This window comes from Neolamprologus multifasciatus, chromosome 10 (assembly GCF_963576455.1).
Source record: "Neolamprologus multifasciatus chromosome 10, fNeoMul1.2, whole genome shotgun sequence".
Classification (NCBI taxonomy): domain Eukaryota; kingdom Metazoa; phylum Chordata; class Actinopteri; order Cichliformes; family Cichlidae; genus Neolamprologus; species Neolamprologus multifasciatus.
This window is the reverse complement of record NC_140448.1, coordinates 20,522,962-20,549,643: the sequence shown is the minus strand read 5'-3', so window position 1 is coordinate 20,549,643 and position 26,682 is coordinate 20,522,962. Positions and strand designations below refer to the sequence as shown.

The 26,682-nt window shown below is 38.9% G+C and overlaps 1 protein-coding gene across 2 annotated transcripts; it reads right to left on the bottom strand.

Annotated features, from left to right (window-relative positions):
• Positions 1–1,924: 1,924 nt before the first annotated feature.
• On the bottom strand, positions 1,925–26,231 carry grxcr2 (glutaredoxin and cysteine rich domain containing 2). 2 transcript variants are annotated; one of them, XM_085175162.1, is made up of 5 exons: positions 21,137–22,955; positions 20,466–20,649; positions 17,788–17,897; positions 12,942–13,169; positions 1,925–11,239 (listed from the first exon to the last, which is right to left on the bottom strand). In XM_085175162.1, exons 1-5 carry the CDS (start codon positions 21,191–21,193, stop codon positions 11,066–11,068), a joined length of 753 nt encoding a protein of 250 aa, XP_085031288.1. In that variant the 5' UTR covers positions 21,194–22,955; the 3' UTR covers positions 1,925–11,065. The 2 variants fall into 2 exon arrangements, with proteins under 2 accessions (XP_085031288.1, XP_085031287.1); XM_085175161.1 differs by lacking the exon at positions 1,925–11,239 and having other exon boundaries at positions 11,256–13,169; positions 21,137–26,231.
• Between the last annotated feature and the right edge of the window lie 451 nt (positions 26,232–26,682).

Genomic DNA, 26,682 nt, shown 5'->3' with positions numbered 1-26,682 from the left:
GGGACGAGCCCCCATTTATGTTACGCCCCTAGTCTAGGCGTGTAGAGACGCACATAAGGTTGGAGGAGAGAGAGAGACAAATACCCGCCCTGGTTCCCAAGCCAAACATCCTGTTAGGAGATTTTTTATTATTAAGACATTTTATTAATCATTATTGCTGATATACTAAAGCTAAGAGTGTTCATATTTCTGTTTGCACTCAACCAGCTGCACAACTAACTGTCTGCACTTTGCCTTAAAAAGACTTGTTTGCTCTCACATTATCTAACAGGAAACCGCCACCCAAGAGTAAGAAACAACCTTTTAAGAACATAACCTTTTTTGAACATAAGTTCCGAGATCTCACACCTGCCTGTTTGACTAGAGAATGTTACTTCCTTTCTCGTATGTTTCATGCTGTGTATAAATAAAGGCAGAGAACTGCTGCAGGGGTGTGAGACTCCCTTGAGCTCTCACCCGTGCACGTTGAACTGTTACAAGTGTCTGAGTGTTATTTCATTATACCTGATTACTTGATAAATATTGTCTCTTATCACATCCGAAACCAGTTGTGAGTAAAAAAAGGTGATTTTATTGAAGGTGATGAAGCACAGCTCCAAGGTGAACCCAGGCCAAAATAATAAACAAAACCAACTAAGTCCCACCAGAGAAAACTAACTAAACCCTACGAAAGAAAACAGAACAAACAAATGACAATACTAGCCCTCGCTCCCTAACCCGGAAAACAGGAGAAAACTGTTCCCAAAGAAAAAGGCGGCTCACCCCTTCCGCTTCAGCCTAAGTTTGCCTAAGCACTAAGTTAACACAGCAGGAGCGGCTCTCACAGAGCACGCTCACACAAATGTACAGCAAAAGTATAGGTTGGTAACCAGGGTCAGGACCGCGTTGGCTGTCAAGCTACTTGCTCGCTCCACTCTCTCTCTCTCTCTCTCCGGCAGGAGCTGTCAGAGCGGCTTTTTGAACACTGTCACGTGTTCCACGGTCCAATCAGCTGCTCACTACTCTTCATTAGGGGAGGGACCTGCAAAGAGTCTGAAACACAGTAAAGAGACACAGAACAGAACAGCCCACACAGTGTTCCTATGGCCACAGCCGTAACAGCAGGTAATGTACAACCAGTGTTGGGGAGTAACGGAATACATGTACCGCCGTTACGTATTTAAAATACAAAATATGAGTAACTGTATTCCGTTACAGTTACCGTTTAAAAAGGTGGTATTTAGAATACAGTTACTTTGTTGAAATAAATGGATTACACGGTGGTACTTCCCTGTTTCATATTGTGGCAGGTCAGGACTGTTTGGGTTTTGCTTGACAGCTATGTTCTGTTGTTCCAGGTGGCAGCGTTACGGTTGCCATGGTTACAGGGTGACACTCTCTCTGCGTGTTTCTTGGGTGAGAGAGGCCTTTTTGTTGTTGTTGTGCTAAGCTAATAGGCATAATGCTACAGGTATAGCTCTAAAGAATGTAGCATTATAGGCAGTGTAGTCCGTGCTGCAGGGAGAATGGACTGCCATACCCGTTATGTGTCTGTGAGCGAGGGAGGGAGAAAAAGGAAAAGTACGAGCTGTCATCGAGCAAAAACGGGAGCTGGAAGCATGTAAATATAATAATAACCACTGCAGCCAAGAAGAGTGCCTGACGAGCCCAGTTGTAAGTAAGCTATTAAGACTCGACTGTACACTGTGTTCGTGTTTTCCTCCAAAAACAATAAGCTCCGTTGGAGCAGCCTTTCAACGCCTCCCTCTGTCTCTCGCTAGCAAAGTTGACCCAGACAACAAAGTAAAGCTAGTTTTCGGCCCGACACAGAACCCACCGTATTAGCCAGAGGTCCTTTACTATGGTTCGGAGCCGCGGACCTTCAGTAACAGTATTAAATCACACAGCAATAGTACATTCATGTAGTTGTAAACAGCATGATAATATATTAAGTAATCTGTAAAGTATTCAGAATACGTTACTCTCATTGAGTAACGTAACGGAATACGTTACAGAATACATTTTGGGGCATGTATTCTGTATTCTGTAATGGAATACATTTTAAAAGTAACCTTCCCAACACTGTGTACAACTTACCAATATAAGACATGAGCTACAGGCAGCAACACAAAAACAAAGACGTCTCACTTATCTATCTCACTCATTTGCATTGAATGAGATAAATAGTTGTGGGACCTCACAATTTGCAGTTTAGTAATAAAACAAATGTAAAATTCTTCCAGTAAGGCAGCATCAGAGTTAATAACATATGAGCCATGACAGTGATTCTGAAAGAGAACTGTAGTCACACACCTCAAGCTGATCAGCGTCAGGTGAAATACAGTCGTCAATCACGTTCAAACAAAACCAGTCTTCATCATCAGCTTTCACTCCCAGCTAATGGAAGCCTTCTGGTGATTTTTTATTTATTTTTTGATTGGCATGACTGATTACTCTGTCCATCAGTGTGCCTGTTTCAGTTCTTATTACCGCACTGAGTGATCATTTCTCTCACTTTGTGAATTTTGTGTATCACATATCTCATGTGACACTGTGTCTTTTGGGCTCTGCTCTGCGCAGCATAGTGCAGATTGCTCCAGCCGTAGCCGATTCATACTCTGTGCTTAAACACACTGGGGAGTGCCTTCAGGAGCAGAGCCTATTTCATGATATGAAAAGCCCCGCCTTTCCTCTATATACATCTCCCTCTCTGTCTCTAACAAGAAGGTTGTGTGAGGACCCTTTTTGTCTTAAATTATAATTGGTAGATTTAACTTTGCCTTTACTGTGTTGCTCAGTGGTATTTGCACAAGGTAGTTTGTAAACAACAGGAAATCGACAGAAACAACATGTGGCACAGTTCACTTTACACTAAAGGATTGTTTACATACCGAGAAAGGAATTAATTCTAGTTTGCTGTTGCATAAATGTTTGCTTGCTAGCGTCTCAATTCCACTTGGGAGATGCTTTAGGACTATAAATAGATTTCTGTTCCGACTGATAAATATTCAGTATATGATGAAATGTTTGCATTTGTTTCACCCTGAAGCAGCAAAGCTAGTTCAGTCAGGGAGATATCATGCTGGTCTGCATTTGCCTAAGGGAGATATTTTGCTGTCTGGCCTTTTAAAGAGAAACGATTAAACCCACTGTTTGGATTCAAGACACTGCATGTTTTAGTTGCCCTTCTAACCTCTTTGCTGCATCATAAAACCTGCAGTGTCTGAATTATTATTTTTTTTAATCAAATCATGGCTGTGAAATTAGTTGGAAACGCACTGGATGGTGCAAAAGTTTATGATGCTTTGGATGTTGAAATGTTGAAAGGCTTTTGAATCGTTCTAAATTCGGTCTGCAGCATGACAATGACCCTAAACATCTGTTGTCTATATAGCAAGAGACGGCAAAAGGATGACGAGGAGTCCCACAGACAGTGGAATTGCCCCCACAAAGCCAGTCTGGAGCTAAATGAAGATGCCACTGAACCCACCGAGACAGCTTAAAGACAAGCTCCGCCAAGTTCCCCAGGAATCTTGTACATTAGTCAGTCACCACCAAAACAAAATGACTTATGAGTTAGCATGAAGTTAAATAAGAAGAATATTCTTGATGTGACTTTAAAAAGCATCCTCACTTTGTTTTTAATGGCAAAATCTTTTTGTGTGCTTGCTAATATAAGAAAATGTACAGGCTCTGAGCGGCAACCTCGAGAATCTGCTACATGGATGAATCACTTCATTTTTTCAATCCCTTTAAATAACTGCAGCTAAATGTGGTGATGACTAGCTAGTGAAACTTTTTTAAAAGTCCTAACTGTATATAAAAGTTGGCTGCTTGCCTCTTTTCTTTTCTTTTCTTTTCTTGTCTTGTCTTGTCTTGTCTTGTCTTGTCTTGTCTTTTCTTTTCTTTTCTTTTCTTTTCTTGAAGGTCAGTAGGGTGGAGTGGTACCTGTGTTATCAGGTTTATGAGCAAGCATTACACAGACATATACAAAAAATGCTACTTGGAAATATTAAAATAATGTCACTTATTAAAAACAAAAGTGAATAAACTTGCAGTCATGTGTTTCGTTATTTTCCATGTTTCAAAAGTGTTGCTACCACTCAGCGAGTTGCAGGCAAGTGTTTGCAGACAAGTTGCCATCTTCTATACAAACTACAGGCTGTTGCAACAATTTGCTTGTGACCGAAGTATTCACAGGGACATTTTTAGTCTTTGTGACCATTTACATTTCAGGATATACACTCTTTCCTATTGCAAGCTGAGCTATAGGCCTGTGTGACTGGGCCCTAAGAGATTGCTGTCACCTAAAGTGGCTGTGCACCTGTTTTTGATTTATATAGGTTTCAATCTTATAGCTTAAGGAGCTATACGGTTGTCATTATGTTTTTGACATGGAGACCCATGGGGTTTGACATGATTTTTGGCCATTTGAGGAACTTTTCTTTGGCACCTCACACTGGCTTCAGCTTTCAGCCACATGGTTTAAACAGACCAAAATGCATGTACCACAATAACGTGTTAGTACTTGTCATTTGTGATGCCACCTTCCTGAAAGGTGCCACCTAGTTAAAAATGATTACACTTTTAATTCAGTTTAATTCAATTTCATTTTTATAGCATCAGTTTACAGTATTGGAAGGTAAAGACTCTACAATATTAGAGAGACATCCCAACAATCATAATGATTCCAATAAGTAAACTCTAGATTTTAATGTAATTTCTTTTTGTTCATATTTTGCTGTTGCACAAATGACCATTGCCACAGGTCTGCACTGTAGTACAGCGGCTAATACTTTTACCTCACACTAAAACTCCAAAAAGGAAAGCAGGTATGGCTAATGCTGTGGTACATTTGCCTTAGTGCAGACCTTTAAATCAGTCCACTCTACTGAATAGATTTTTTATTTATTTTTTGATGGATATGTTATGTAATAAGCTGAGAATTCTATCTGATATCAGACAATTTAAAGTGCGCTGAAGCGCTTGTAATGGAATAGGTCAACAGTTTTATGAATTCAGTCCATAAACTGCAGAATTCCCCATCCTCTGTGTTTTGCGGTAGTTTAATCTTTTGTTCCTAATTCCGGAGAAGACGAAATTTGCCAGCAAAGCCTCCAGAATGAGGAATTAGAGGCAGCGAAAAGAGTCATGCACAACTGCCGTTGAAAAGCCACAAAAAGACTTTCATTTGTTCTCTAACTTTCTGAATCTCTCTCACACATGCATGAGCAGGTGCACATGCTGGGAATGGATAGAGTCATTAGAAGTTTCCACAAACTTGGAGGTGGACTCCAGGGATGTAATTCGAAAGATTCGTCACAGGTTTACTGTCTCTTTGACACCACAGTCTAAGAAAGCTTTTAGTATTCAGGATGTTTCCATATAGACTGCTTTGGGTGGCAATAGGCCTGGCCAGCTGATAAGGCAGGGGGAAATCACATGACACAAATTTTTATGGGACTGATTTATAAATTCGGGTTTTAGCTGCACTCTCACCCTTAGGCAGTACCGAAAGAGGGCTTTGGGTGTTGGACATTTGATGGAATTGTACAAACAGATTTTTATTTTTCTTATTTGCTAACACAAGAGGGGGGGGGGGGAGTGCTGTAGACTACTGCACATAAACTGAAACTAAGTTGCAGCAGGACACACAGGAATACATAGTTATATATTTACATGATCTAGCACTAAAAACAAACAACTACGGGATTCTGACTTGATGCAAGAATTATCCATGGATGCTGATGTTCCCAGACAGTGCAAAGAGCATTGCATGAAGTCATCCTGTTTTGATGGTGTGCAAGATGAAAACCATTGCTCACAGAAGTGGAAAGAACCCTGTTGAACACTCCCACGCTTTGGTCAGATGGAACCAAAATGAATGTATTTGGATTAAACATTAACAGTGACTTACCATGGCTTTAATGTTGGATAAAAAATGCGTGACACTCTTCTTTGATGCTTTATTTTTTGGATTTTTAACAGTCCACAAGGTTTACTCAGAAAGGTTTGAAAAAAAAAAAGAAGAAAGAAACACTTTGTTGATGAGAGAGGCCAGAGGAGAATGGCAAGGCTGGCTGAAGCTTAAAGAAAAGCTACGGTAACTCAGATAACCTCGCCTTATAAATGTTGTGAGCAGAAAAGCGTCTCAGCATTCACAACACATCCTTGAGGCAGATGGAGCTTCAAGAGAAGTGGAAGTTCACTTTGGGTCACACACATGTCAGCCAAGGAAAGAAATCTGAGACTGCAGCTGCCAAAAACTCGCCAAATTGGTTTTTATACGAAGAAACAGATTAAATTGAGATGGTTGTAGCATCAGATATTTCCAGATAGATTTAATTTTATTGTACGTTGCTAGAAATATGACTATGATCATACTTATTGATGATGGTAATTTTTACTTGTTTATTTCTTTGATTTATAATCACTAATTGTTGTGTTGTTAAATGTTAATTGTATTTGGCTACTTTTTGTAATTTAAAGGAAAATGTGATTGTTACTCGCCCTGCAGAGAGGTCAGAGGTTGGGAACAGCTAATAGACGCTGAAGCCAGGGCGAGTGGGTTGGAGTAGCATTTCGCCTGACAGAGTACATACTTGCTGTGATGAAGGTTTAAAGCCACAACAGCTTCTCTAATCAGCTTCTCTCTAATCACTACACAATCACTATCCTGCTGCTGTGATCTAATAAAATGAGGCTGTAGCCAGATAATATTCTAATATTTAGCTACTGCTAAGACATTATGCTGGTAAATCTAAAATCTAGAAGATTTCTTCTTTTTTCTCCCAGAAAGTATCTAATTATATGAAAACTCCTCAGTACTAAGCAAAGAGAAAAAGTTAGGGTTTTCACCAACACGTTATTGTATGAGTGCTTATGATTAATGCCCACAGGCTGCTCCCGGCTTGTTTCCTTTGTGTTATGGGCTTTAGGAAATCACAGATATTTTTATCTATGAAACACCAGAAATGTTGAATCCACTAGTGGGGGAGTGAGGGGACTGTGCTCTTCTCAATTTAAAAGCCATTGTTAGCTGCCGTGGGAAGACAGGACACTATCTGAGATTGCAGTGGTTTTGGTGTTTTTATAGTTTTGACTCCTGTTTTTTTATGTTGTAGGACCACGTTCCCAGTATCTCAGCTGATATCCCTGTGTCACTGTTGTTGCTATTGTTGTTCCTCCATCGTCATAATTAAGTTGACCCAAGGCCCATACTGCAACTGACCAGAGATGTTGCCTGAACATTCAGTTAGCCAAGAAGTTAGTTAATGCTATTAAAAACAAACCAACACGAATAACCTAAAATCTGGCTGACAGCAAACCTAACTTGATGTTTATTAAACTGTTTAGTTAATAAAGAAAACAGAAGGCTTGAAATGTTCCAGAAAGGAGTTTATACAGTTTAATTAGGCAGTTTTTTCCTTTTTCCCGGAGCTATGACAAAGCTATGACATCACAACATTACATGATTGTCCAAACATGATTGGTCAGTTGCAATGTTGATCCTGGATCAACAATATTATGATGATGCAGGAACATTATCAACATGGGGGTATCACATACACTCTATGTGGTTGTATTACTAGTCTAAGCAAGATTTTTTTTTTGTCTTTATCAGCCCAGAGATGTTTAATAATGAGTCCTATTATTTTGATTTAATAAAAGCTAAATTAGAAAAATAAAGTAAAATAAATTCATAAAGTGTTTACTGAGGGTTCTGCATAACCCGACATCCATTGGCAGCCAGTGAGGATGCTCCCTGCTGGCCATTAAGAAGAATGTATGTTAGGTCAGGTCAGCATTAGGGATGGGTATCGTTTAGGTTTTATCCAATACCGGTGCCAAACTGGTAGTTTTGAAATGGTGCCGGTGTTCGAACCGGTGCTTAAAGAATGGAGAACACAAACTTTGTCCAAAAACCTCTCATGTTTAGCTGTTTTTTTGTAAAAAGATAACAATTTTATCTTTTACGTTAACAAATGCAAAATGATTGGCTAGAATCTGAAGTGTATCACATCTCAGGAAAAATAAAGCACCGAAATGTGCGCTGCTTTTCGGTCAGGTTACTACCGTTTATGTCAGAACCCATCCCTAGTCAGCATTGGTGTCCTTTTTTCAGACCCAGAAGTTGCTCCTATTTTTCATAAAGTCTGTAGTGATGAGGCATCACAGACAAAACACTGTGATTCAGGCTATGAGTACATGAATTGAATTAGCTCCCAAACCTAATCAGACTCAATCATACAATTATGATTGTTTCACTAAAAATAATTTTTTACACACTTTGATTTCCTGCGCTCAGTGACGCCAGTAATTTGAGTGATTGGGACAGGTGAAGTGGGATGATATTTATCAGACTTAATGGGCTGTATTCCTGTTTTTGGGTACCTATGCATAATTACAGTCCATGGAGGTCATCACTAATTCTCGGTGACTGGCTGGAGCATGCATCCAGCTCATCTATATCCCCATAGAAATGTTTTATTAATTATGCCTAAGACTCAATAAGAAGTGCTAATTTTTATTTTTTTTATTTTTCTTTTATAGTTTCCTTAGTTGTACTGCAATAAGACCTGATAAACATGACATTTTTTGGATATGTGTTGATATTACCTCACTAATACATCCTGGGACATATAATCAAATGTACAAGGGCATTTTCTTTACCGAACTTTACTTTACTTTTCTGCACTCATTAAAAGTAACACTTGTACGCACAGCTACCCTTTTTGAACTTACAAAGTGCGTGATTTCCACTCCCCAGTGAATATCATCTGTCTCAATTCCCCTTTCTGGAGTCCTACAAACTTACAGTATTTAGTATTACACTTGAGTGTTTTTACCTTCTCCCTTATCACTGTAGGTCCTGCAGGATAGAGGAGGCCAAGAACAGTGGCAGTGACCCAGTTTCCCTTCACTTTGGTTTTCCCCGTGGAATACTGAGTGAGAAGCGCTAAAATGACAATGTTGGAAAAACACAATTTTAACTTCTGCATGGGTGGCAGATTTTTTAAGCAGAGAAAGAGAGCGAGACAGAAAAAAGAGAGAATATAGAGTGAAAAAAGAATAAGAGTGTGGATTTGGGCTACCGTGGTCATCCCAGAAATAGACAGAATCTGATTGCTGATGGGGCTTTTGACCAGGCTGCTGCTAACCCTTATAGTTTCCTTTTAAACAGAATAAAATAGCTGAAGCCCAAGCACAAATAGGTGCAGAGGCAGGGATAGAGGGCTCTAATGGTGCTTGTCTGGCATGACTTTTTGCCACTGACATCCCAGAAGATGTGGTCAGTGCTATTGAAAAAGAATTTGATTGATCATCTCTGCCTTGGCAAATAAAGGTAGTGGTGAAAAATGCTACTTCAGCAGCCACTGGAAAATGTCCTGGGGATCATTGCAGTTCAGATTTGATTATAAAGGCATACTAAGGGAAGCCTGCTGTTTTGAACTGCAAACTATAGTCAAATGCACAGACATGAGACAGCCTCTGATTTTGGACTTTAAAGTTAAACTTTAAAGACTTGAAAAAGCCTGATGGGTAGATTTTATTAGCGCTTGCGATGAGTTGATGTAACCTTGCACAAACCAAATGCATGAAGGTGATCACTCAAAGCTGACAACAGCAGTGTCAGAGCTATTAAAAGCCTTTCCCAGTGAGGCAAAAAGATTTAATTTTGTTTTCCTTTTCTGTTAAATCATCCTCAAATGTCATGATAGAAAGTAATATGGTTGATTGCCTTTGATTTGAGGTGCAATGAATACGATGCAGAGACTGGGGATTATGTGGCGTGTTGCATGTTTCCTATTTTTCACATTTGTAACAATAAACAACTAACTCAAAGTAAAAACAGCCATCTGAGGAAAGACTTTTAGGTAATCAAACATGTATGATTGGAGACAGAGAGTGACGCATAAGGCTTTTAGGAATAAAGTCAATAAAACATATGCTCACTGCAAGCGTCACTGTTTTAATAGATAAGATCTGAAATGTTGCCATAAAAGCATGTCTTCATGGACACCCTGGGATGTGGATTATACAGAGGAAGATTTTAAAAAATCAGTAATCTGATCCACACAACAATCCTTTAAAACAATAATGAATAAAATAAAAAAAAACATTGAAAAGGTATCCAGGTATTTTTATTTAATTAATTCACCCCCCGAAAATGTGTAGATATATCTTTAAATGATCTAAAAATGTTACAAAACAATCCCAATCTCCTGAGCGGGTCTACAATAAATCATTTCTGTCATTTAAATCATTATTTTCATTCATATTTTCATCCATAACACCTCTTAGACTTTTTATTATTAACATACCATCTGAAATCAATACTGAGAATGTCAAACATTTATTATCTGTTGAGATGAAAAGTGGTTTAAAAAGTTTGCATATTTACCCCCCACCAACGAGAAAAGCTCTGGTCGACACGCACGTCTGTGTTGCAGTAACACCGTTATTTGGGGGGAACTCGCATTAAACATCATCTCCTGATTATTGCTGTCGCCGTTTATCAAACAGTCCCATTTGTCTCATTCCTCTCTGTATTTTTCTAAAAAATAATAGCATCAATTATCCCGGTACAACCCATTATGTTCAAGTGAAAAAGGTTTCAGTGTCTCTGGTGAATAGACAGGGGAGCTATGAACAGGGAAACCTTCCCAGTAGACACAATAAACTGTGAAATGTTTGCATCATTTTAATTAAAATGATAACTCTGTTGTGGAACCAGGTTTTATCAGGATGAAGGCAGCAGATGCTAAATAACGTGACAACAAAAAAAAGCGATTATGTATTTGTGTTATCGCAAGCCATGTTCACTGCACACAGTAATTGTATTTTATGATTTTGTGCCCACAGTCACAATCCCCCTCTCCAATGTCCAATGATGGCTTATGTTTCCTAGTAGTGCTTCGAAACACCCCACCAAGAACGTTTTGGATTAGAGCAATACTGCCACTGAGACAATTCTGACAAACCTGTAGCACACTGGGCTTACACTCAGTCAGCCACACACTCTCATTCACTCACTCACACGCTCGCTCTCTCACTGCCAGATATGGGTGTCAGCCAAATGGTGCTATTTATTGGAGCAGGACTGGCACTTCTCCAGACCATAGGGGTAGCAGGCTTGGCAACGCAGATCACTGATGGACTCATTGAAGCGGTTCGCCAGCATGGACAGCTTGCTACCGTGACACAGAGAGCAGGGAGCGGAGCCCGAACCGCCACAATGCTGGCAGCTGGCAGCCTCCTGGAGACAGAAAAAACACATTAGGAGATGGAAGAGGGGTCCTGTGAGGTGAGCAAAGGGGTCACAAAGGGAGGAAGGGGTGAAAAGGAGAGGGGATGCAGGGATAAAGATTGAGCTGAAAAGGGGAGTCGGTCAAGTTTGAAGGAAAGGCTCATGTCCCCCCATATCTGAAGGCCTGTATGAAAAATGTGTGCAAATGTGAGGTTTGTTGCTTTTGAATTACAAACATCTGTTTCTGATAATAAAACACAGTTTTCCACTTAAAGTTAACACAAACATTTACAATGCCACCAAAGGCCGCGTCATAATCAGCAAAGATTAACGCCGCTATCATGTATAACTGGCGCGCCTGCTGGCAAAACACTAGAAACCTTAATGATACAAAGAATTTTTCCAATAATATTTCTAATTAAATGGCTGTGGTAAGTAGCTGTGCTGCAGGATAATGTCCAGCCAGTCTGTCATTTATTATACCCAGTTGGTCATTACTGCAAAGTTTACAGTAATGAGCAGCTGCTCTGTATGTTATCAACCGAATGATGACTGAACAGAAACAGAAGCTGGGCTGTGAGGTTACATTTGAAACAGGATAATTAAAAAAAAAACAAAACATATTCACTTAGAATATGTCCCAAATTGTTGTAAAAGGAAGAGCTAGACAGCTCGGTATGCAAGGGTCAGCCAGAAAAAAGTCTATAACACACAAAAAAAAGTCAACAACAACAAAAAACCCTCTAAATGTGCTGCTTTAATAGGGCCCATTATTTGCTTCTATATGAGTGCTATACAACAGAGTCATATAAAACAGGACACAGTATTTTCGAGCAGAAAGCAGCTACAAAAATAAAAAGGTGCTGAAATTCACAAGGCAAAGGGGCAGGTAAGGTTTGTCTTTCAATTAAGGTTTATGTTCTCACTTATAGCTTTGGTGACTCCAAGATAAACATAAGGATGCTTGTATATACAGCTATTATTATTTCACAATCAGGTTCATGTCCAGATTGCTGTCCAACAGTTGCAGAAAATTTTCATGTATAAAATCAAGTGTGAATCTAAGCTCTTCTTGGAAAAAAAGGAAGATGATGAATATGATGAATTGCCGCTGCTAAAGATGGTGAAGAAGAGAATGGAACAAACAGGAGTGAGATGACAAAATATAAAACAAAAAACAGGCTGAGAATGAACTTGTATGGAGGCGGAGAAAATGCGAAAATAACAAGAGAGCTGAGAAAATGATGGAGGGATAAGGGAGAAGAGAACAGTAATCATCCAAGGAGGTGAGAGGGAGGGAATAATAGCGACCTGGGTATCCTTGCTGGCTGGTAAGCAGCAGGCAGATGCTGCAAGGGCAGAGTAAAACTGTGGACTCATCAGTATTTGTTCACAGTTGTCAGATAACACCAGGACAATAGGTTGGTGGCTGTTGCAGCAGGAAGGTAGAAAAGAAAGCGAATAAGGATACAAACAAGTTTGCATTTACAGGGAAACACAGAGGAGACTTTGGTGTGAGGCAGAAACAGAAGAAGATCCTGCAGTTGTTTTCTTGAAAGCAAAGATAAAGTGAAGAAAAGATGGCTGAAGACACATGCAGAGAAAGTGGGATGGGGAGGAGGACATGGCGAGAGTGAGAAAAGCAAGAAACAGAAATGGGGTGATAAAACCTTACCACACCACTGAGAATAATTTGACCAAGGATCATTACCTTGGTATCAGTGTCGCAGATCTGTTTCTCCTCCTTCTCCGCCTCCTCCTGTGTGAAAACTGCTTTAGCCCTCCTCCTGCTCCCCCTTTCCCTGGCCTTTGGGTATCCTTCCAAGTCAATGAGAGGCACTGTGTGCTGCCGAAACATTTCAGGCTTCTTCTGCGGTGCTTTGATAATGCGCAAATTGCTGGTATAGATGATTATCTTACCAAAGTCCAACACTGGGGACTGAAAGAAATGTAAAATATCAGATAATCCTGCATCATTTTCTATTAACAACATCAGTGCCATGTTGCCATGTTGTTGTCTGTGTCTGTCTATGTCCATATGTCTCTCATCCAGAATTATGAGTTTTGTTGGTTCATGATTTCTTTTTGGTTTTTAGGAAGGAATTTATGATTTTTAGTTCTTGTGTATTCTTGTAAGCTACAACATTAAAGTTGATTTTGTTTCGTTCATTCACATCTCCCCAGTCCTGCATCTGAGACTGCATTCTGTCTGCCACACAGCTGTTTCATGACAATTAGGCCCAAACAGACAAATAATTTTAATTAACTTATACATCTGCTAGATGTCGTCTACATTTCCCAACTCTAACTGCTCTCTGATATTAAGAAAAAAAGATTTCATGTTGAAAAGTGTCATCGCTTGTCTAGAAAAACATGCACATCCTCAGTGGTTATCTAGACAATGAAACAGTGCATCTGAACAGGGCAATAGCCCTAATCAGTGCTAACAGCTGACCTAATTGTCTACTTACCGGCACTGTTTTGGGGGCAATGATGTGCAAATATTTATTCTTTAATCTATTATTCATACCCTTTTTGTACTTTTATCCACTTTAAAGTTTACTGTGTTGTGTCTGACGTGGGATAGTTTTCCAGTTTCACTGTACTATTGTAAGTATGACTGTGCAATGACAATAAAGAGTTATCTTATCTTATCCTATCTTTAATAATGACAAATATTGATACTTTTTATATACATTATATTCGCTGGCCACTTAATTAGGTGCACCTTACTAGTATCTGCTTGGACCCCCTTTTACCTTCTGAACTCCTTTATTCTTCATGGCATGGATTCAACAAAGTGCTGGAAACACTCCCCTGAGATTTTGGTCCATATTAATCTGACAGCATCACAGAGTCGCTGCAGATTTGTCAGCTGCACATTCATGATGCAATGTATGTCCATTTGGTCAATACAGTTTGAGTTGATCTGAGCTGTGTGACATTTTATGCTATACTCCTGGAAGCAGTCATCAGAAAATGAATACACTGTGCCATTGATGGACATAGTTAGAAAGAATACTCTGGTAGGCTGTGGTGTTGGTACTAACGATCCCAAATTATGCCAAGAAAAAATCCCACATACCATTATACCACCCCCATTTGGTTATGCCAAAATTTGACCCCTATAATCCGGATGCTGCAGTAGAAATCGAGACCCATCAGACCAATCTTCTATCGCACAGTTTTGGAGAACCGCGAAAATAGACTCTGTGTTTGCAGCTGACATGACTGGCATCCCAGTGTGGTCTTCTGCTGCTGTAAACCATCCGGTTCAAGGTTTGAGGTCATCTTCACCGTGTCTATTTTAGAGCTTTTTTTTTTTTTTTTTTAAATTCTTCATTACATTTAACCCTTTGTTATTTTGATGGCTGCTTTCTGTGGGAACAAAGCAACCAGAGAAGATTGGCAACCTTCATCTTATTATGCAGGGATGTCTTACTGAATCCAGACTCATATTCACACTCTCTGTAGTATTCAGGATGATGTAAAAAAAAATGAATACATATATACAAAATAAAAGAAACATATTGATTCAATGTATCTCTCTTACTTTAAAACTGAGAGTGAAACCCTAAAATAATGCAGCCTAGAATTATCATTAAACCTTGTTAGGTGAGGGACCTCTGTAGAACCACTGTGCCATCCTTTCAATAATGCCTAAAAGGATAAGCTAACTCCAGATTGCTGCTCTCTACTGATAAATGTGCTAAATACTGACTTGGTGACCACGGCCAAGCATTCCTTTGTTTGGAGGATAAAGGAATGAAACTGACATCAAGCCAGCAGGATATGTGGCTAACCTCCCTTTTAGCCTGCTGCACTAATGAAGCTGCTGTCGTTGTAGCTCAGTAAAAATGCTTTTTTCAGTCAGATTAACAATTTTATTGCTTTTGTTGCACAAATTTCATTGAGCAGCATGCAGCTGATGTTCTAATTGCCTAAGATCCCTGTTTCATATTTTAAATCTGGATTGTATGTTTTGTTTTTGTGTAGCCATAAATTAATTATTACATAACTTTGCATTCACTGATAATTGTGTAATGCTTTACTGTGGTGTGTCTGCTTGCTTTTCAGTACATGGACTCTTACTATGCATGTGTATAGTGTATAGTGTAAATCACTGAAATTAGTTTTTAGGTGTGACAACTGGCCATAAAACATATTGAGAAGATCATGTAAACAGTGTAAAAACAAAACAAAAAAATCTTGAACTGCATAATATAGAACTCAAGATTATTCATTAAACCAAATATATTAGAAATTTACAGTTAATTGCTAGCTCAAATCTGTAAAATCTGCAGTATAGCTCGTTGGTGTTTGCAATTTCTTTTAGCATCGCGTAGTCTGACTTTGGGCTAAATTTGTTGAGAAGTCTGCATTGTTCTTTTACACACCTGAATGCTCCAGAGCAGAAATCTTCTGCTTTCACAGAGGTGGTCACAGTTAATCACAAGCATCTACAATGAAAACTCTTTTTCACATGACAGAAAATCTAAAAAAAAAAAAAAAGTTTAATAATTGGGTGGCACATAAATATAAGAATAGTGCGATTAAGAGTTTATGAGTTTAAGAGTTTATTAAGTTTATGAAACATTAGTTTTTGTCTTGATTGGCATTTATCCTTGTCAAAAATGATTTTTAGTTTTCTTACATAAAAAAAACTATTAATGAAGACAGATAATTGCTATCATTAAATCCAGATGGTGTATTTGCCTAAACTATAAATCAACTGATGCATGTAAGTTATCAGGCTTCCACTACAGTATATGCCACAAAGTAGCTACGAACTGCCCAGGGAGACAACCCTTGATATTTGGTCAGCTGTGATGTGCTGTGATATACAGTACATGCTGTAGACAGGGATGGTTATTGCAAAACATGTGATGAGAAAACTTTTACAAACCCAAAGTATTTGTTTGTGCATTGTATACTGTTTCATATACCAATCTGGACCAATCTGAATATCACCTGGTACAGCTGATACTGGCCAGCCTCTTTTTTATGTACACACTGTTCCACTGTAACCCTAAGTGTCTGTATATCAGTGCTTTCATTTTATATGCAGAGAGAAACAATGACACTTTATGCTTTCCATAAAGCATCATTGAGATGCTAATGACTCAATTTCGTTGCCAGTATGGTTTTTTTTTTTGGAGAATAAAAGTTAACTAAATCATTCGTGAAACTCTTAATAGCGACTGACTGTTTTGGTTCCAGCTCATTTAAACTGACAAGTGAATTAGAGTCTTTCAGAATTTACAAAATCTGAATTATCACAACCAAATGGACAGTGTCCAAAACGTATTTACTGAATTAATCTTGTTTTTTGGCAAAACCTTGAACAATTATATACAGTTTGCAGATAAACACTTTTTAACTGTCATGTGTGGCATAACAGCAATGATGGGTTGCAGAAAACATGCAGCACAGATGCCACTGCATTAAAAAAAATGCTACAAAATTTTTCACATTTGTTGCTAATGACATGATAAAACCAGTAAACACCAGTTTACAGTGCACAGACAGCAGTGAAAATAAAAAGGCACTAAACACTTATATTAGTTAATAAAAAAGAGCATGCTGCCTAAGAGATTAAGTGGTGTTGTATCTACACATCACAGATAACTGATGTGCTAGCACAAAAAAACACGCATAGTTACCATTTCTTTTTAAACAAAACTAACAAAGTTTCATAGCATTTCTGCACCAACAATGTGATTCAAAAAGAGCCATTGACTGAAAACTTGTCATGCCATAGCATGGAGTGCACCCAGATTAATGTAAAAACCAAACAGTTACAGTTTCACGACTTTCAGTAGTCCATAAGATTAAAAGCAGTCACACTGACTTCTGTGTTTTCTCAACCCTTTAAACTGACTTAGACCCAAATTTCAGGTCCTTATGTAGCAAGTGTACAACGCAAACTTAGAACGATCAAAGATGAGGTCAAAGCCTTTTCTCTGGTATTCTCTAGCTCAAAAACGTGACGCTGATGAATAACTATCTTGTTTACCATATGCTGTAAGATGCAACAAGTCAGTGAGTCAAAAGTAAATGTTTTACTTGTATATGCGAGTAAAGCATTGATCTTGACCATCATATATGATTTATTTGTAAGTTGGAAAATAATCTGTAGTTCAGCAGTTAACAGTTAGCAGTTAAGTTTCCCAGCTCAGGATCTGGGAGAAGACACGAATGCCTGGGAGGGTTTCGTCAGAAAGGGCATCCGGCATAAAAAATCTGTGCAAATCAAATATGCAACCCCTTGCAAAAGGAGCAGCTGAAAGAATCTTTCTTTTTTTTTTTTCTCATGACTTCTTCTTATGTTACAAATGAAGCACCTTTCATGAAATCTGACACCTCAGCCTAGACCTATGCATAAAGCACATTCCTAGCCTTACAATTCATGCCCAAACATATAGTTCTTTAAATTAATGAAGTCTGAAAACAATGTGTTTAAAATTTTGAGAAAAACAGACATATATAATTGGCACTGTTAGTGAAAAACCTACAATAACTCATCTAAAATATAATATCAAATTCTGGATTTTTACCTTGCTGTCTCCCTCTCCTTCCTCAGTCTGGCCAACTGCAGGTTTGTAGCTGCCCATTCCTCTATATACATTTATTCTCTGGGCTATGAGCCCTGTTGGAGGATAGACACCTGGGTACAGAATAAAACATGTTGTCAGGCTAGAGTGAGAACTTGTATACATAGTATTACAGACTCAAGTGCAGTTTTCATCTGTAGCAACAGCATGTGCTCTATTTCTAACACATCGATGTGCAGTGATCACTTAGAGCCAACTACTGAAACCAAGCCTATAAACAGTGGTATCCAAAGCGGCTGGTGGGAGTGTGGACCAGCAAAAGACATCCAAAGTGGTAGAGTCCATTTCCTTAGAGCTGTTTTTCTTATTGGGTGTGGATAAGTTTTGGAACACTTAAAATATTGCGACCGTGTCCAATCAACTTGCAATCGCTCTGCCTTTGAAATGGTCGCTTTGAAGAGGGAGACGAGGCTTGAGGCCACTCTAGTCAGTTGTCCTCTTCAAACCAACTCTGTTGCATCAAAACAGTGATAAAATGGTGATAAAGTGGCAATAAGATGGGTTCAGATTGCTATCTGATTTCCCCAATCTATTTGTGATAATACAGCAGTCGGCTGTGACAAATAATGCATTTGTTGCCATCTGTTGCAATTATTTTGCCCTCTGATGTAGATGGCCACCAGTAGACCGTGCAGAATTCACACATGTGGCACCAGTGTTGAGAAGGTTACTTTTAAAATGTATTCCATTACAGATTACAGAATACATGCCCCAAAATGTATTCTGTAACATATTCCGTTACGTTACTCATGAAGAGTAACGTATTCTGAATACTTTGGATTACTTAATATATTATCATGCTGTTTACAACTACATGAATGTACTATTGCTGTGTGATTTATTACTGTTACTGAAGGTCCGCGGCTCCGAACCGTAGTAAAGGGACCTCCGGCTAATAGGTCGGGTTCTGTGTCGGGCTCGTAGCCGAAAAATAGCTTTACTTTGTTGTCTGGGTCAACTTTGCTAGCAAGAGACAGAGAGAGGCGTTGAAAGGCTGCTCCAACGGAACTTATTGTTTCGGAGGAAAACACGAACACAGCGTACAGTCGAGTCTTAATAGCTTACTTACAACTGGGCTCGTCAGGCTCTCTTCTTGGCTGCAGTGGTTATTATTATATTTACATGCTTTCAGCTCCCGTTTTTGCTCGATGACAGCTCGTACTTTTCCTTTTTCTCCCTCCCTCGCTCACAGACACATAACGGGTATGGCAGTCCATTCTCCCTGCAGCACGGACTACACGGCCTACTATGATGCTACATTCTTTGGAGCTATAGGCTACCTGTCACATTCTGCCTATTAGCTTAGCACGACAGCAACAAAAAGGCCTCTCTCACCCAGGAAACACGCAGAGAGAGCGTCACCCTGTATCCATGGCAACCGTAATGCTGCCGCCTGGAACAACAGAACATAGCTGTCAAACAAAACCCAAACAGTCCTGACCCGCCACAATATGAAACAGGGAAGTACCGCCGTGTAATCCATTATTTCAACAAAGTAACTGTATTCTAAATACCACCTTTTTAAACGATAACTGTAACGGAATACAGTTACTCATATTTTGTATTTTAAATACGTCACGGCGGTACATGTATTCCGTTACCCCCCAACACTGTGTGGCACAACTCTGTCAGCCACAGACTGAGACAGATGGAAATAGGACAATACAATATATAAATTTAGAATATCTAAATTTATGTAAAGTACAATCAAAGATGAAGATACTTCATTTAATCAATGACCATAAATCTACTTAGAGAAGTGTACAGTAGACCTGCATAAAGCTTCAAGATCATCAAGCAAGAAACAGATGACTAACAGCTGACTGATCAACAACATTAGCTGGTTATAAACTGCCATTATACCAGCTAATCTTAAACTTGAGTGTCCTAAAAAGAATCACACTTTTCCTCTGATAAATAGTGTGATTACATTCTCAGATCATATAAAAGTTTATTTGTTAAGTGTTTGAGTCCCACATTGTTAGCTCCACTTCAAAAAGAGTTTTACTAACGGCAGCTAATAGCAGCAAAACCAACAATGCTAACCAACATAAATGTTCAGGATATTCTTAACAACTCACTTCAGTATCACTGTCATGAGACAGAAATGAGCTTCATCTACTTGTATTGTACACCTTTTATAAAGTTTTACAGCCTCCTCCAGCGCAAATAGAAGTGGACACCTGGCATATTTGCAGGTGAGGTAACACTGACACCTTACGATCACTACAGATGAACAGCAGCCAGAGAATTCTGCACTACAGCAGCCGCTATAGTTAGGACTATGAATTTGAACTGGGAGGGTAAGAAAAGAGAATTCAGCTGACTGAAACTACTGACATCTAGTGGGGAAATTTTACACACAGTACCTTTAAATACATTGATTAGGCAGTCAAATAATCATCTCGGTCACCAACATCAAAATGGGCTTTAAATTCATTTTATGCTACTGGATTCATTCTACTGGATTAACTGTGCATGTTTTTACTTTAATGGTGAAAAAAAAGATCACTTTATGCAAACTACTACACCTTGCTTGCCTTGCCTGCTCCCAGTTTACATGCAGTACTGCCCAAATAAACAATCCTAAGGGCAACCATGCATATAAAGTAAAAACCCACTCTGTTGGTCTCCATGAGTGTCCTCAAACCCGCAGAGCTGCTCCATCTCGAGGTGGCTGGGAGGGATTTTGCGGTGGATAAAACTGTGAGGGTATTTCTCCTCGGGGCTGTCCAGCTCTTGACCGTCCTCGTACACGTGCTTCAGTACTCGGCCACTGTAGGATGATGCCAGCTTGAACCTCACCTGCAGTTTGGAGTGGAAGGTGACATCTTTGATTCCACTGCTTGTTGTTGCTTGTCACACCAAAAACATTAATTAGTAACTAATGAGTGATTAACAAATAACTGTAGAGTTTCTTTTATCTTATAGTACAAAGCACATTGAGGTGATTGTTGCTGTGAGTGGGGCTATATAAATAAAAAGAATATAGGTAGGTTCATAAGCAGAAAAATATGGTATTTGACCATGTGTGCAAATATTTGCAGAATGATAATACACACATCAACAGTCCTGCGTCATTCTCTATTTGCAGCTTGACAACATGAGCTGCAAACAGAGAGCTCTTTAACTATGTGCTTAAAATCACCTGCTAATAGTTTTGCAATTGTTTAGAAAAAAGAGAGAAAGAGGAGGCTTGATAATTGAAATGACCTTAACAAGTCTTTCCTCTGAAACATTTATAACGGTGAAACCTATAATTTCAAAATAAAGTGGTGTCATAAGAACTCACCTTTCTTGGCTTGGTGTCTTCATAGCGCTGATTCAGTTTTCTCTGGAGTTCCTCCATGATGGCTGATTGAAGAGTGGATGCAGAAAGGGGGTCACTCCATCCAATGAGCTCCTTACCTTCTTCGAGCTGGACACCGTGGAGCCTGCTGTGCTGAAGGGTTGTTTGTAAGGATGGATAAATTCAAACTTGGATCAACATACAGCTCGATGGAAGCACAGCAGCCGGACTAAAGAGCTGTAAGTAAGGAGTGGGCGGATGACAAAGATAGGATGGCAATGCTCTCTCTCTGTGTGTGTCCTGCCTCCAGAGTTTGCCTGTACCTGCTGTTTTAAGGGACCCACCTTTCTAGCTCTCAGTGCTAAATTATTCACAGATAGATCGAGTGTACAAAAGGGTGGTTGCGAAACCAGAAGCCCTGTCATCAAATAATTATGATCACAAAAATAGAAAGCATTTGGAGCCTGCGTGTTGCTCTGTGTTTGTGTGCAAAATGGAGAGAAAGAGAGAGTAAGGCAGTGAGTATGGGTACATGTGGGAGTTGTTAGATAGTTGTAGCTGCAGCCTGTCATTGGACAGGAGCCAAGAGTATCTGTGGTGAAAAGTAAACATGGCATTTGATGTCTGTTGCTGTCATAAAGAAAACATTTAGCCTTATCAAAATATCTCTATAATTAGCGAGCTTCAAGTGGCATCTGACTGAAATAACATATTACTTTTGTAATGTGTCTTCACATTATTATACTGTTAACAGATTGAGTGGCTCATCCCTCAATCTGAAGTGCCCTGGAAGTGAAACACTAGTGTTCTAATTTATATGTGCTTGGGTCTGATTGATGTAAATTTCATCAACAAAGAGTGAACACAAGGCTCCAAGAAGACCTCTGTGTGACCTCTCAGTGTGACTCTGTGCTACCTGCACTATGAAGGCACCAACTACATATGAGTCTTTCAAGTGGACTATGCAATAGGATTATAAGAACTTTCCCATTATATCTGTTATCCATGTCTGCAAATTGAGGGAATTCTGGCATGATGTGCCCAGAATCACCACAACCTCAAAATCACCTTTGCTCCATGAGTTAAGACTTCACAGACATTCCAGAAGATTTTGGATACAGAAATATCAAATATCCCAAATGTTAGTCCTTCACAAAAAACTGAAGGTTATTTCAATGCAGACATGAAATAAATATTACTAAACATTGGTTTAGGCTTCAACATTGTGATTTACAGACATGAACTTAGAGCAGCGGTCCCCAACCTTTTTTGCACAACGGACCGGTTTATATCCAACAATATTTTCACTGACTGGTCTTTAAGGTGTCGCGGATAAATACAACAAAATAAAACCCAGTACCGGTACCACAAAAAAAAAAGATTTCTTCATAACACACAGGAAAAAACCCAGGGAAACAGAGTTAGCGATAAAAATGATTTAAAAAAATAACGATAAAAACCCTGAAAACCATGAATTTCACATGTGAGCCTCAACACTCGTGGCCTGGTACCAAGCGACTCACAGGCCACGGACCGGTACCAGTCCATGGCCCGGGGGTTGGGGACCGCTAACTTAAAGCACTCCTCTGTGTCTTTTCTGGACAAACTTCAAGCATGAATAAGTTCAAATGGTACGGAAAAATGATCACAATGATTTTTTATATGAACATTTTATTGATAAAGTAATATGGGATTCAAATGGTTTGCTTTATTGATACAGAGATCTTTTTGCTACCTATAGTTAAAAAAAAACGTTTTCATAGAACTCTGTGAAGTCCAGTGAAAGCTAACCCTATTTCTTCCATAGAAATTAAGAGGATATGTAGCAGCCAGGTGCTGCTAAACAAATGAACTTGATTAATTGGTCATCTGCAAGTATGAACATACATCTTTTTTGAGTGTATGATAAAACAATGTCACAATCAATGAACTACATCACAAACTCTACAATCTCTTTTCTCTAAAAAGAACATGGCAACATAACTTAGGTTTGCAAAATTGCATCTGAACAAACCACAAGACTTCTGGTATAATGTCCTTTTGCAAACCAGAGCAAAGTGGGAATGTTTGGCCATAATCCACTGCACAGTGCAAAAAAGAGCACAGTATATCAGCACAAATACGTCATACCAACTGTCAAGTACTGCCACAGGACCTGGGCACCTTGAGGTCATCGAGTCAACCATGAACTCTTCAGTTTACCAAAGAGTCATACCAGAGTCATATGTAATGCCATCTGTCCAATAGCCAGAGTCATGTGACAGTACCATGACCCCAAATATAACAAAACATCTATAATAGAATGGCTGAAAAAGGCCCAGGGACGGTGCAGACCTCGACCCAATTAAACTGTATTTAATCAACAAGATTGATAAGCATTAGTGAGACCTTAGAGTTTTGAATAAACAAGTGTCTGCAAATTTCAGTGAATTTAAACAACATTGTAAAGAATAGAGGGCCAGAATTCCTCTACAACGATGTGGCAGAGTGATGAGGTCATACAGAAAAAGATCGCTTCAGGTTATTGCTACTAAAGATTGTTCTACAAGCTACTGAACCATGGTTTGAGTTAGTTTTTCACAGAACAGCACAGAGCCCTAAAAAATGTTCACAACTTGCCCAATTAAGCAGTGCTGTGGAAGTTTTTCTTTTAATAGATATTATATCAAATCCAGTACATTATGTTACACTGTCCACCAAATGGAGCCACACACTTTCTCAAGTTTAAGCCTTTTTAAGAGGGTCTTTGATATGAGCAAAGGAATACACTGCTTTCCAGGAGAAACGGAATTTTACACTATGTACAAGAGTGATATTTGATGCCTCTCTAATGCCTTTGATAAACAATGTTTTTCTGTTTTTCAAATGATCTCATCATATAAAGGGGTCACTCATATCTCTAATTGTGTTCTTCATCTTTTCCAGAATTGGCCCATCAGACTATTATTAGGACTAACTGAGTGTGATCAGCATTCATTTAAGCTTTATCCACAAATATAAAGAGTAATTTAAGATTTCAGCGACAATTTTGAGTGGAGGTACTAAAAGAAAATCCTGCATCCCCTCTGCTTAGTCAGTTGTAGGTCATATCCTGGTATCACGTGTGGGACCTTGTGTGTATCTGTGTGTCAGTGAGTATGTGCATCTATTTTCCAAAAACCTGGAATATACCGATAGCTATTTGAATTGCTCTGTTTACACAGTTTTCTTATTCAAAGTTTGAAACTGCTGACGGCAGTGGCAACTTTTTCTCTGCATCTTCAAGAAGCGATTTTACAGAACAAACACTAATCTAACAAATGGATCTCATTTACCCCATGCATGTCGAGATCAATCTCACAATTATCCTTACAGATGACTGTTATTAAATCGAGAGGGAATGGATGGTCTTAAAGTAGGGGGTGAGAGCATTCAGATCACACAGAGAGCCTCCCTTGTCTCTTCCGTGACCGAGAGTCAGCTTAATCAGACTGCAGAACAAGCAAGTATGCCTACTCAGGCGAGAAATTGTTTTGGGTGCATCGCAAAGAAGGAATCATTTAATGTGCCAGGATTCTTGCTGCTTTCGGTTTAAATGATTGCCACTGTAAATGCGTATCTATGTCTCCACATTAACAGTTCATGTATATTCTATTATCCCCATTAAAGCTCCCCCAATACAATATTCAGTATGAGCTTCATCACTCAGGTGCAATGCGTGGTGTCTATCTATAAATCACCTAATTAATTTTTAGTGCTCTAAAGACAGTGATCAAAACTGGGAAATAACAGTTTTGTTTTTACTGTACTGGTGATAATGCACTTTGACTCAAGTGAATAAAAGAAGCTTCAATGAAGCACAAATTGAAATCCAAATAGAGGTCCAGCCACCCAGATGGCCTGATGCAACATCTATGTACTAAATTTGGATTTGTAAATTAGAACTACAACTATAACTTGTATTGCACCAACAAATCAGTAATTATTAAGATGAATGCATGTTGTTCCTCTCCAGATCTTTTAATCTAGTTCTGGTCTGTTACACCCCGTGTACATTTAATGGCCTCGTCTCAGTTGTTTATGCCTCAAACCCTGCGCAGCTATCGTACCACATCTTACTTTATGCTACATCAATCATAGACACTTTGTATTCAAGTTATCGTGTGTGGGCTAAGTTTGATTATCCACACCCCCAAACCCAAAGAATCCAAGCGCACTCAAAGGAAGTTGGTGTGTTTTACTAGACAAGTCTCACTTTCAGGGCCTGAGGGCAGCATATGCCCTTGCAACCCTTTTTTGTATACCCTAAAAGTTTCCTCATCTTTGTCTCTCCAGATGTAAGTGCAACAATAAAATGAAAAAGAGAGAGAGAGAGAGAAAGAGGTGAAAAACTCACTCACAGGAGACATACTCATTATTTTTTCTTTTTCTGACACCCTCCCAAGGGGGATGTTATTGACTGACTCTCACACGAGCTGCCTATTTTCAAGCAACAATAGAATTTCTTCACCCTGGTCATGATCGTGAAGGCAAATGGTTTGGGCAAGGTGGAATTAGTGACATTTAAGGAGTATATAACTATGAAAAAAAAGGACAGGCGCTTTGCCATTTTTAATGAAACCACTTATATTCTACAGCCTCGCTCTCTTTATCTACCCGTTTCAGTACCAACCTCACATTTTAACTCTACTGCTCTGCCCTTAGCAGACTAACAGGCAGGAGCATCGGAGGAGGAAGACAAAAAGAAAGAAATTAAAAGAATTGAAAGGCTGAAATTAGAGATGGATGGGACTATGAGGGTGGTACCCAAGAAGAGATAAAGGAGGAGTGATGAAGCTACAGATGAATTTGAAAGACTGTATTTATCTTCAGACATTTCCCAACACACTAATGTCACATCTTTTCTGAAGGTTACAGACAAAAAGAAAGAAAAAATGGACCCCAGACAATAGCCTGGGACAGTTTCTTCTGTGTTAACTGAATGAAATACAATTATCATATGTTCACTGTAGAAAGAGATCACATTTACGATTTGCAGATGATATAACATGTTGTCTAGACACATGAAATAGTATAACTAAAATTACTGTGTGAACAACTTCTTGTTTTCTTCTTTTTTGTTTTTTGATGAATGTCATTGAGTAGATCAGGAAAAAACCCTGGTTGATAACTTCACATCACAATTTTTAGCCTAACAGTTATAAAGGTATATTGTAAGAATCACATTTAAAAAAAAAAAAAAACACATGAGAGCTAGTGGTCCAAGTTTACAAAAAGACTTGATGACAACGCATAAACCTTTAACACTTAATTTAATTAAGCTGCCATTTAAAAAAAAATCTCTTGCACTGCAGCAATGCTTTAAATAGAACTACTTATGCATTTAAACTTCATTATCTTAATTACAGTGTCTATCAAATGATAAATGTGGCAAGTAACACTGAAATTAATATTTAATATTTTAGTGGGACTGATTTTCTATCTCATTTTAATTAGCTGTTCGCTGGTGATGATGGTGTGTGCAGCTTTCATAAAAGCTTATGCACATGCAGAAACGCATGTCTGGGATG